This window comes from Dermacentor silvarum, chromosome 9 (assembly GCF_013339745.2).
Source record: "Dermacentor silvarum isolate Dsil-2018 chromosome 9, BIME_Dsil_1.4, whole genome shotgun sequence".
Lineage (NCBI taxonomy): Eukaryota > Metazoa > Arthropoda > Arachnida > Ixodida > Ixodidae > Dermacentor > Dermacentor silvarum.
Genome location: NC_051162.1, coordinates 162,635,924 through 162,649,128, shown reverse-complemented (window position 1 = coordinate 162,649,128; position 13,205 = coordinate 162,635,924). Strand labels below are relative to the sequence as shown.

Here is a 13,205-nt window from a genome sequence, read left to right as displayed (position 1 = left end):
GTATATGGGTGCGATAACGCACATGGAGCTTTCGGCCCTCTGTCCGCCTCAACAGTCCGCAACACAGATCGCTTTCCAGATAGGGCTCGCGAGGTCGCGCCACAAGCAGCAGCCGCCCGAGTAAAAGTCACGCCCCCCCCCCCCCCCCCCCCCCTTGTTGGGAAGACGGCGCGCTTCCTCCTCCCCGCTTTCCTCCCTTGCGTGCGCGAGATTAAGCCGCCATCGTCGGCTCACCGTCACACGCTTTCATTCGCACATACAGCATACGGGACCACCACGAGACGAAGCCGCAACGCCCATTCCACGCACAGCACCCGTAGCAACTGCCAGAGGAGGTCACCCCAGCGCGCCTCCGCGTACCCTCCTCCTCCGGGACGCTTCGCGTCTTTTCTCCTTTTCGGCTTCGCTCAACGCCACCTAGACTTGCCTCTAGGTGGCGTCGGTTTGCCAGGCGCTCAGCGTGCTCCTTTGTACTTTCCCCCTTTGTACTTCGCTGTTCACATACCCCTCCACGGCCCTCAGTGCGCCTAGACATCTACACTTGCGTGTAAAAAAAAAGAAAAAAGCACTGGCCGCGACATTGTGTGAGACCACCCAAGGTCATGCCGCTTGCCGGGTCCATGGGCTACAGGAGACACATACGTGACCCTTGCAGTTACCGCGAGGTAGGAGCTCTACGAACGATGGCGCTGTCCACGTTCGGTCACTCAACCATTCTGAACAAAGGAGTTCAGGCTGTGCATTGTATTCGGGCACACTTTTATTGCGTATATCTTATAGCTTATAGTCTCGTAAAAAAATTTCACGACGTTTGTATTCTGAAACTAGCAAAGGGAAAGTTTTATTCCATTGTTGTTCATGCGGAATGCTCATATAAAAACTTTAAGATATTGTCAATGCTTAACACGTTTCCTTAAAAAATATGTAGTGTGTTACTGAAATTCAAGCAGCTTTTTAACAGCAATAAAAGAACTCGGTCTCCCCTATTTTTAGCGTTGGGAGAATGCATGCAATTCAAGCAGGCATAAAGTTTTGCTAAGCAAATACAATCAGATCGGGATACCAGATTAGATTGTGCCTTGAGGCTTTCCTTGCACTTTCTTATTGTCGTCGATTAATGTAGCTGGGAGTGGTTATTAATAGCATGCTCTAACAGTGATGTAATACATTTTAAGTACATGAATATATTAACAGATTGGGATGCTTGCTTTCATTTCCTGTAAAGGAACCATAACATTGACTCCAGTTTCATAGGTTTTTGGTAATCTGGGGTTTTCTGCCCCTCATTAAGATAATGCGCTGACGCAGGTAGAAGCACACGCATGTCAACGATATCGGGTAGTTTCGTACATTACACTTGCCAACACGAATACAAAATTCCAGCGCTCTATTTGGTTATTAAACAAATGTACTCATCACAACGTATTTTATGTTTACCGTGGGGCTATGCCACCGCACTACGTACTGCCGCATTTTGATTTAAACTTCTTGGTAAAGATTCACAATATACTAACGGTGCGAGACACAGGACGAGAAAGTAGACGACGCCTATGTCTGCTAGAATTCTAGGATGCTACGTACACAAGTGACTGCAGCTCATAAAAAGAAAAAAAAAAACGTGCGGTGTCAGTTTTTACGCCTTTTGAAATAATCAGTGGGCTTCTATGCGTTTTCACAGCACACACGCTGCGGTGGACGAACCAGATTGAAGTTTGAAGTTCCCAATAGAAATTATATTCCCCGTTCAGTTATTACGCACATATCACTTGCGGCTTGCTTCAAGGGCAGACGTGAGGCTTCTGGTTGGCGCTTGTTGAAGGGTTTGGTGCAAGATGATGGCTATAGGAGCAGGCACCGCTTATGCGCAATTACGAGCAATATACACACAGTATTTTTTTAGAAGCTGATGCTAGGCACGGGTAGCTCTGGCACGATGCCTTCGCTGCAGCCGAATTCTGAATACTGCATATACGATGAGGCTTGTTACACAGGCTCGTTGATTGGTCATTTTGTATTTGGTTGTAGCGCATACAACTTCACGGACACAGATCTAAGGCACGTGAAACTGCAAATGGCGCTGAAGTACGAGCTGCGTGCAGCTATGAACTTCCGCCCTTCGTCCTCGCACTCAATTTCAGGAACCGCTGTTGCGCACTCCAAAAGAAATTTAAACTCCGAAGCCTTTTTTAAATTTAAATACACGCGTATTTTTTGGTCCTAGTAAAGACCGGTCAGTAATATCATAACGCGCCGTTTTTTTTTTCGTTACATTTGAAAAATAATGCGGTGTATGGCACGACAACCTGGCAGCAAGCAATAATGGGCGTACCACCAGCCGCATTGTTAGAATGTCAGTCGTGTGAAATGGGCCCTCTCAAGATCTCATAGCGACACGCGCGACTGCACCGACTTTTTTTTTCTTTCATTCCAGTCGGCTGCATTTGAAACAGCCTTCATTCTTCAAGCGCCACATGCTGCGCCGTAGATACCAGGACAGCACGGCGACAACGGTGGTGCCGTCGATGGCGGGAATGCGCAACGAGTGTACGTTGTATAACTGATATCGCAATTATTAGTGTGATGTGCCTAGCCTTCACACGCTCCTTGCTTCAGTGAATAGTTCGTTTATATGACGCGCGTACGTAAACAAATACTCATGTGCAGTCTCAGTGGCCCATCAGTCATATTCTGCGGACATGCACGAAACCCCTAGGCCATTAAGTGGGGAGGGGGGCGCACGAGAGGCAGACAAAGCCTAATCATATCTGGAACGGTTGGCCTAGCCACAGGCTTGTTGAGCTCGTGCACGTGATAACGTAAGAGGTGACAATGTGACGGAACCAGGAAGGCAACTCAGAGCAGAAACAGGCGTTTTGTCGAGGAAGCGGTGCGATTGTAGCTGCAGGCCGGTTGAGCCTGGCCGGTGATAGCGTGGCCTAGCTGAGCATCTATTCCAGCGCCACCAGTGTAATTTACCGCACTTCCAACGGGCCCGCGACGCGGCGGAGAGGCTCGGCCTCTCTGTCCCGACGTGGGAGCGGCCCGCTGCGCGCTATCGCGCGCCCTAAAGGACACAAATAAAGTTCTTCATCCATCCATCCAATCAGCAGACCAGTGTCTCCCAGGAATGCAGCAAGCCGTGACGATTGTTTGCTGGCTGTATTGGGCCTTTATGGGAAGACAGTGTTTACAGGCGCTTGTGCAGAACACCTGTCTTCTGTGTGTTCTCAAAACGAGTGCCCCTTTCATCACGGTATTTGGAGCACGATCACAGAGTGTGGTTGACGTCTACTATGTCGTTGCCACACGGCCCGAGTTGAGGATTGCACGCGTTGTTTTATATAACCTTGCTTGCGTACAGGTTGATGCCGTTCTTTGCTTTATGCGGTAGTGAGCAAGCTATTTAGTAACCCATCCTCGTACAGTCGTGGTCCCAAAGGTAAATGTAAGCAATAGCTCTCTCTCCGTGACAACGGGTTCCGGGGAAAAAAAACAAAAAACAGTCATATTGAAAAAGGAACCAAGACAAAGGTTTCACTGATGTTCTACCCAAGGCCCAAGTCTTTAATTTAATCTACAACGCTCTATCCTCTGTCACTGCGCACAATGTTAGAATAAAGCTTTCTCCTAAGTTTACTGGTTCTATTTCTTTCTTTTTATCGTCGGGAGCATTTGCACAAGGCCCTAATGGGGAATGAAGAAAATCAAATAAATGCTAGTAACACTGCGTTTGAAAGTAACTGCAGCAATCTATTTGATTGAACTAGGTTTGTTTAACAGTTTGTACTAGTGACTGTGTGCACTTGTTAAGTTGTATTTCCTGCATTCACCCTGTAACGGCTTACGGCTTACAGTATAAATAAATAAATAAATAAATAAATAAATAAATAAATAAATAAATTAATTAATTAATTGCCCGCCACAATTATACTAGGTTTCTTTTACACAGATAGACGAAAGTGCCACATTCCGGTGTAAGCATAAACTTAGGTACCATGACGCGTCAGCTATTACATATACCAGCCTTCACACATATACCAGCCTTCACACTGCAAACTGATCATTACGTTTTACATGTTACACTCAGAAATAAAATATAAGTTCTATATTGACCATGACGTTATGTAAACAGGATTGTGTGTAGATATAGTTTGGGCGTGCCAGAGCAATTCATATCAGCCAGCCCAGTCTCAGATCTACTTGCAATACATTTTGTGCGCATATTCGGCAAATTCCAGTTTGTTGAAAACTAATTTTGTTTACAGGAGGTTGTGTGCCATTGTCGAAAAAGCAAGAACAATATCAGAAACCAATGACTAGACGTGTCATTTCATCAGGTAGGTTCAGGAAATATAGTACTTTGCGCAATGACGTCATGTGTTTGTTGGCCAACTCGCAACCGCTTGCATGACGCGCATATGTAGGCGCTAAGAAGCGCCTACGACAAGGTCGTATGTGTAATCCAGGTTTATGATGAATATGAAGAAGACAAAACAGATTATTTCCGTTGCCGAAGAGCGAGGCCTTCGTCAATATATATATTTACACAAGTTATGAACATAATTTGCACTGTTGAGGTCACTTCTTCGACTTAGATGGCAGGTGTGAGCTGCTGACACTTTCCCCCAGAGGCCGACACTGTACTGCTTTCGCTGGAAGATTCTTCACTCTGAAAGGAAAGAGAAATATGAGTACACTTACTTATCAAATGTTCACGCACACTATACCCGTTTCGAGCGAATAAGGTCAAAGAATTTGGAAGATATGTAACAGGCATTTTGTTACACTAAGATATAACCGAAAAACGTTCTTTTCTGTGGAACATTTGATGACACCTAAAGCATGTGATGTACTATGACCATTTTTTGTTATTTTGCTTCATATTTGCAGTTAGAAGCCTGCGCTAGGCAACTAAAATCACTCAAGTCAGATATACTGAAATTCTATTTACTATCTGTGTCAGACGTGCACCTACCAAAATCTTACACAGAGAGCTGCGATTCTAATAAATTACCACACCTGCCTTAGCATAGAACTTCTGTTAAATAAGGTATCATTTTTACATTGTTTATCCCCAAAACCACATAGTTCAAGGCGAGCAGTGATCGCGTTTATATAATCACAAGCGCACTGAATGGGACTTTACGACCCATGCGATGGCTACACTTCAAATGCTAAGCCACCAACAAAACGCTGCCCAATGTATGAGTGTACGCCTTCGTTTTTGTCAAGGTTCTTTGGGGAGATAAAAAACTGTACTATACGCTTCACTTAATCTAGAAAGCCGCAAGCAGTCTTATAACTTTTTTCAAGCTATCTATCATCTTGCCTCAAGAGCACAGCCCGCTTAGTGATGAAATTGTCTAGATGAAGCGCCACTGTCCAACCACCAATACATATTGCGCAAAGCCTACGTTTCAATAATTTTCAATTTCGAAGCGCAATAAAAAGTGACTTACCGGATTTTTGCATTCATCAGAATCGGGCACTCATTTGTGGTGCTTGATCAGCAAGGCCTTGCCGACGACACCACTGCCACCGCCATAGCCACCAGCGCCGGAGCCGCCATATCCACCATAGCCACCAGCGCCGTAACCACCGTAGCCACCGTAGCCTCCACCGAGACCTCCGGCTCCGTAGCCACCTCCGTAACCTCCGACGCCACCTCCAAGACCAACGCCTCCAACGGCGGCGCCTCCGCCGACGCCGCCAATTCCGGAGTGGGCTACAACAGCTCCGCCACCGGAAACCTGATTGACGTGGTGCACAGTGCGTACCAGGAACGCCGGTCCGGCCACGGACCTGCTGGCACCCGCCCGGCCACCGCTGAGAAGGACGACGCTGCTTCCCACACCGACGTTGCCGCCGCCGCCTCCTCCAATGCCACCGGCACCCAGGCCTCCGAATCCAACGCCGCCTCCGAGACCTCCACCGTAGCCTCCGCCGTAGCCTCCGCTGTATCCGCCGTAGCCTCCGAGACCTCCACCGTAACCTCCAAGACCGCCTCCACCGACGTATCCTCCACCCACACCACCACCCAGACCACCGCCGCCGCCTCCGATAAATCCGCCAAAGGCGCTGGCAACCAGGGCACTGAGTAGGACGGTGCACACCTGCGACAATATTGACGCACAGACTGTTCATTCTACCAGTCTCTTGCTGTACGGCACACAATGTTAAATATGCTTTGTGGCGCCTCGCGGCTTTCTTTTGTGAGACTCGTTTGCTGCAGTTTATGCTGTCCTGCTTCTTTCTTCGAGTACGCTTGCTAATGTGTGAATGAACTTATTTGTCTCTTTATTTCAGGCGTCTGCTGTGTTAGCTGCATGTTTGAATGTTACTCTTGCTGTAAGCCCCAGAAATAGTAATTTTACAATATGGTGGGTTGCACTGCATCCTAATGGTTTTTTTACTGTTGACTGATGATAACGATGTCAAATAAATAAATGTGAAAATTACACGTAGGAACTTCGGGCTTCATACTCATTCGTATGGAAGGCGAAGAGTTTTATGAAGGTCGTTACTATCGAGAACCACGCTCACTAACTTCTTTTGGAGCCTGTAAATACACAGCAGACTCTAAATCGGTGCACATTTGAGCTGACGATTGCAAACCTGCGACAATTACTCTTCTACACTGGACCACCTTGGGCACTAGTACAAACTAGCGGAGCCCGTATTCCCAAAATTCGCGTGAGCTAGCAATCTAGGCAAGGACAATTTACAGCCAAACCTTTTGATGGAGGCAATAATTAGCGAAAGCGGCCGACCAATCACTAAGCAGTTATGAAGGATTTTTTTTTGTAAATCAGGCCGAGCTTTTCAACGTGGCAAATTAACCTACATTTTCCTTTCGGCAGCCATTGTTGTGCCTGGAATGCAATGAAAGACACCACCGAAGAGCCGCACAACGGTGTATCGGTACCACTGTACGGAACTCCACAGTAGTTTCTCTAATTTTCGTCCAATTTAAGGCACCTCCAACAAGTAAGTTCTGTGAAAGATGAGGTAATCGGTCGCGTCATTCTATAAGAGTAGTAGTTTACAACTTCGCATCTGTACCTTACTCCGCTTGTGACTTCTTTCACTGCGTCTCGGTGTCTACGTTTAGCGTGAAATCTGTGACTTCATGCTCAAACATTTCTCATACTTTAAATTTCACTCTGACTATAAGCTGCTTGTCCCGAACACCGGCGTTGTTACCACGCTTTTGACCCTTGATTTTAACACGTGCACAAAAACAGGCATTCAACAACACAACCAAGCTTTGCCTGGTTCGGTAACTACGCTTTCTTCCTTTGTGTATCACACTGTGCAGATGAAAACCATATTTAGCTATCTCAAGCTAATGATATTAATCAAGTAATGTAATCTGTCAGAACTCTGCACGCGCTGATTGTGGCTGAAAGAGCCTGAATAATAAAGATGTTAAAAGGAATGGTAAAAACTATAGAGCCTTCATATCTACGCTCACGTGACTTTCGCTAAAACCTTCCTTCCCGCAAAAGTCGTTGAAGTTCTCTTAGCGGAAATGCTCCGAAAGAACGACACGGCTTAAGCTGAGCTCATAACGCAAAGAGCAGTTTTGACTTGCACATAAATTCTGTTACACACCAATGCTCTCAATATAATGTTGGAGTACTGCGCACAAGTGTCCGATACGTGATCGCTTATTGATTATAAAAGCATATCGAACAATGACCTTAATTAGAACCAACCTTACCAATTATGCCTTCGTGGCAAATAATAGGCCAAATTGCGGTCCTCGACTCTCAGGGAACACTACTTCCTTGATTCTGTGCTGCCTCGTTTATCAGCAGTTAATCTTGGTGCCGCTACTTATACGAGGTTTGCGAATGTTACCCTCCAGTATTTTTTATAAGTGCTGCAGAAAATTAGAATGGTTCTCGCTGACCGATTTCAATGCTTGAGTCATAGTCAGGAGCTCCAATAGTGTTGTCCCAGTTTCTTTTTTTTTTCTTGGTGACGATATGTCACTCAAGTTTCAATTATTGTTTTCTGCACGGAGGACGGGACGTAATAGTGCACGACCTCGAAAAGCATAAAATGATCATTTGGAAAATTTGGAAAAATGAGCTTTCTTTGGCAGTGATAACCATGCAGTCTGGTTCTGACATACGCAATGAGAATCTGGAGCAATGCTACACTACTCCAATGGCCTGTCATGCCGTGCAAACAGCAAAGCTTTTGCTCTATATGTTAAGCACGTTGCAATACACTGCATGCATTGCACACAATTTGGAGCTATCTCAACGCCGCTCTTTGCAAAGTTAAAATAAGCTATATGCGATTACAAGGATTAACGAATGAACAAGGTGCTTGTGAGCCTACTTGTGCCATTATAGTGCAGGACGTGCACTGATGTATCACTTGTTAGTTTAAGCCATCCTTTGTAAGCATTAACTCAAACTACGGTTAAACAAAATCGTTTGCTTACTTACTGTACTGCGTGCACAATGCACTGACAACCTTTTAGGCGAAGTGATAGCGCGAGCACTTTACAATCTTTGCGTTTCATATAGCAGCAGCACCTACATTTCTGTCATGAACCAAAATATCCTTACGGTTCAATTGCTTGAAGCAGTAATTATCTAGAGACGCACCTCAAACGTTCACGACAATCACCGGCCCTATTCGAAACCCTTAGTGGCGGTAAAGGAAGCTATTGCACTGATCAAATCAAGAAGCTTTCTGAATCGAAGGCGGTGTTCGGGCATTTCGGGCGCGGCACACCAGCAGATACTTACAAGGGCGTTCATAGTGAAGGCTGGTCGATACCTCAGAGCACAAGCAAGCAAGAGGCTTTGGAAGATGTCCGTGTTCTGCGCTCAGGCAGGCGCGTTTTTATACCCAACCGACACGCACCGCCCCACGCTGCCCTTCTCTTTACGTCACAGGGGAAGGGCCTAAGGTGTGCCTCCACTCCGCACAGGTATACACCCTCGCTAGTTGCGCATAGCTTCTGATGACCACCCTTTCCGTTTCGGACACAGGTGGTAGGGCGAGGGAAAGCGTTCCGGCCGTGACAGTCCCGGAGCAACGCTTCCTCAAGGCAGCAGCGCGAGAGCATACGCAAACGGGACGCGACGCACGTAATAATCCTCTCCTGCTCATCTCGATCTAGAATTCGAGTTAGACGACACGCCGAGAGAAGGAAGTGAAACGGAAACGCAGCAGAAAGTAAAGAACAGTAGCGCAACAGTGTTCGGCGGTTTGTTGCCCGCCGCTCTCCGTCGTGGAACGGAAGAGGCGGTCAATTTCTCTTTCCATGCTTCCGCCACGTACGTAACTTCTCAAGAACGCCGCCCACAGCACGTTATTTTTCAGTGCGGTTTGGTCAAATCGCGTTCTGTATTCCTGCTTCGCTTCCCACGTTCCGTGTGCTAACCCTTTGCCTGCCATCTAGCAGCCCCCCCTCCTCCCCCCCCCCCAAAAAAAAGAGCAGTCCTCCCCCACCCCGGGGGTTCTCGTTCTTGGTTATACCGGCGTATCTCGACATCGCCAGCAGCATAAGCAATTGACCCTCTCCCACAGTCAAACAAAGCAGGACGCAGAATATATAACGTGTGTATTACGGGAAAGCCGGAAAGCTTAAGCTGGGTTCTTTTCGTCCGATATCCATTGGTGTGCGTTATACAGAGGCACCCTGTTTGGTTACCGTATTGACGCATGCAATGCGCGTGCTGATTTTCCTTCTGAAAATTTCACAGGGTGCCGTATTTTCACGAGTCGGCCGTATGGCTACAAACTTGTGCGCGAGCGGCACGTACTGAAACACAGCAATTTTATGACAGGTTCAACCAATTTTCAAAGGGTTCAGCCGTGTTCCAACATCTTTGCACATCCATTACGTGCAGTATCGAACACCGCATTTTCGCGGTCAAATCGGGTTTTGTGGGCGACGCACGAAGGCGTGCCGTTACCAGTGCCGGTTGGTTATGTGCAAGTTGGCTAAACGCAGTAAATCGGATCGCCGTAGAATGATGATTAACATTTTTATTTTGCCAACCATAATAGAAAACCCTAACCACACTTTTAATTGCAGCGAGCTCAAGGATGAGCTTTAATAGCCTGAAAGGAAAACATTGCCACTCATCCGACTGTAGGAAGACAACACGAAGAAAACCCATACGGTTGCCTCAAAAAGAATGCTACGCAGTTGAAGGAAAATTCGGCATCCCCGAACCAACGTATTTACCGGGGGCACTGCTCCATCCAAGCTAACCCGGAGGTTAGCAGATCACCAAAGCAAGGCACAATACTGTACAACGCCGAATATTGCAAATCATGTGACCGAATACAAAACGCTGTTGCTTTAAATTGCTTTTTTTTGCGATTGGCCGGTCAACTTCATTAATAATACCATATGCCCAGCTTTATAATTGGCTGGAATGTTTTCTTAAAAACAATTCTGTCATAAAGGGTTTTTGTTAATCCAGGCTAAATTTCGCGGTAGCCCACAATTGGAAGGAATGTTCACGAAAAAGAAAATTGTCATCCCCCCAAGTATAACACGAAACTACAAAGGAAACGACTACAAATTTTTCAAAAAGACCGCTTTGATGGGTTATGCATTTCGTGAATAATGTCCTGAATGTGCCACGCAAAAACATGTAACACTTCTCAATTTTGTTTTTACCTTTGCCGAAGGGAAGTTCGTCTACTTGAAGTTATAGTAACCTCCGATCTTACCTTGATACGTTAGATTTAATTTTCTGGTATACGGGTGTCTTGACTCGTGTAGGCCATGTCATTCATGCGTTCCTTCGTTGAAGAATGGTTTGTTGATGCCTCTTATGTGATTGATAATTGGTACCTGAGCGGCCGCGTGCCTCAGGAAGCTTCAGCCCCAGCTCCAGGAAAACTGCACTTATAGCCAGAGAGTCAATTTGTAGAACGTACTCGTTAAGGCAAGCGATAACACACTGAGGCGCTCTATGATTACCAAAGTTTCGTACATTAGTTTAACGTTGCGTAGAAGCCGCCGGCAAATTTATCGCCAAAATATCCACATCTTATAGTAGAATAATAACACTTGATTTATTTTCGAAGAACTAAGATATATGAGCATATTAATTGTTACACACAAAAAAAAAAGAGCGGGTCTTTCTTGGCTGAGTCCAAACATCTTCTCTCCTCCACTTTTTATGTTATGTTCGAAACCGATGTTTTTTCTTGTTTGTTACTTTCTAATCGCAATACGGCGATTTTTTCTACTTGAATGAAATAAGTCCTGGGAATGCTTATTCCTGCACAATACAAAGGTTCTGAATAGAGCGATGGGAAAGAAAGAAAGAAAAACAGAAATTTATAAACGATAATGTCATTTAGTTCCTCTTTCTTTTTTTTCAAGGCATCAAATGCAGAAAGAGTAACGATTAAGGTTTACCTATCATGATGAGAACCATTGAGTTAAATTGCGTGAAACTAGCATTGCTGCAAAAAACTTGTGCCACACATTTATTAATCCAGTTTCTGTAATATTTTTGTTCTCGAGAGGTGTGTAGCATCTCTATAGTCCCTCCCTCTCAGCTTCATATCCGCGCACCTTACTTGAGGCAGCACTAAAATTCATCTCCCGTGGAGCATAAAAACAACAATAATACAGACAGGACAATTTTCAAAGTCGTTCACGAAGGCTAAGATTTATATGGCCTAAGTAAGCTTAGGTTCTTTTCGGAGTCATTCAATGAAGGAACGTTTCCAGAGAAATACCTTCCTTTAATCAAACACTGCGCAAAAGCCCACTTCATGCGCCGCGCTGGCTCAATCAGATAAAGCGTTGCTCTGCTGAGCACGAGGTCGCGGGATCGAATCCCGTCCGTGGCGGCCGCATTTTGGGGGAGGCGAAATGCAAAAACGCCCGTGTGCTTGCGTTGTAGTGCACGTTAAAGAACCCCAGGTGGTCAAAATTAATCCGGACCCCTCCACTACGGCGTGCCTCATAACCGGAACTGATTTTGGGACGTAAAACCCCAGAAATATTCCGTGAAGCCTACTTCATTCCTTACAAGAGAAAGCAAAGAGAATGACATAAGAATCACAGAAGACTACATATGTATTGGAGCGTGTAAAATCCCGTTATCTTGCGTTATCTTGCCCATCAACTTGGGCACTTGATCGTCTGAAAAAGCTGTTCGACTTGTTAAAACTATTAGGCGTAACTTAAGGCCTTCTTTACTTCACTTAACTATGAATTTGCTTGGAAGACTCTAAACTATCGTTTTCCAATGGCGTTCTCTCTAACAGCACAGCTTCCACTGATGAAACTCAAGGGCGAGACTTTGCAGACATAAGTCTCAGACAATTCCTTCGATTCACTCGACATGACGTCAGGTGGACATGCTCATGTAGCAGTGCGCAGCCGAAATCATTGTATGACTGGCTCGTGACTGCCATTCAATGCGTCTAGGTTCGCTCAGACATTCGGGGTGGCTTTGACCATGGCTAACGCATGCGTTAAATAGGCAATGTATCGAACGCATAGAGAGATAGAGAGAAAAAAAACATTTATTTAGACCATCGAGATCGTTGATCTTGAGGACGAGTGGGTGGTGTCCTCATTCCAGGACTCCAGTGGCCATGGCTGCTCGACGTACTTGACTTTCACACAAATAGCTCCCAAAAGATAGTGTGTTACAAGCACTCCCCAAAACGTCTTCCCTTTTTGAACGGCAAAAGTACCTATTGCATCATTCGGGGTAGCAAATTGTCGATACTGAAATTTTTAATGCCACTAAGAATTCCTAACAAAAAAAAACGCTTAACCTTGCATTCGGCCGCGCAACGCTTCAAACAGCGAAGCTGGATGATCGTAACCCAGCATTTTCCAGAAGTGCGCGCGAACTTCTTATTACTCATGATGATGATAATTTCTTTTTGCGAATCTCGGACCAACGCCTCCTATATAGACTTTATAGGAGGCGTTGCTCGGACTTACGGCCGTCACTGCGCGTTGCATAGCGCAGCTTGCAACACCGACACCGCGTTTCAGGAGACCCCCTCCCTGAATGCGTCTCTCTCTTGCTCTCATAATGATGATGATGATATCCTCAATACATGGCTCGTACCCACTCCGGCGGATTGGCCATGAATTCGGCACCTGAACTTTTAGATAGCTTCTGAAATTACAGTTACTGTGTAATTTATTAATCAGAACAGACAGATTAATTGTCCTAAACTGC

General features: G+C 45.7%; 1 protein-coding gene across 1 annotated transcript; it reads right to left on the bottom strand.

Moving 5' to 3' along the window:
* Positions 1-4,499: 4,499 nt before the first annotated feature.
* On the bottom strand, positions 4,500-8,814 carry LOC125940276 (acanthoscurrin-2-like). The gene is made up of 3 exons (XM_049656267.1): positions 8,769-8,814; positions 5,460-6,113; positions 4,500-4,669 (listed from the first exon to the last, which is right to left on the bottom strand). The coding sequence occupies exons 1-2, from the start codon at positions 8,778-8,780 to the stop codon at positions 5,490-5,492; spliced, it is 636 nt and encodes a 211-aa protein (XP_049512224.1). The 5' UTR covers positions 8,781-8,814; the 3' UTR covers positions 4,500-4,669; positions 5,460-5,489.
* Between the last annotated feature and the right edge of the window lie 4,391 nt (positions 8,815-13,205).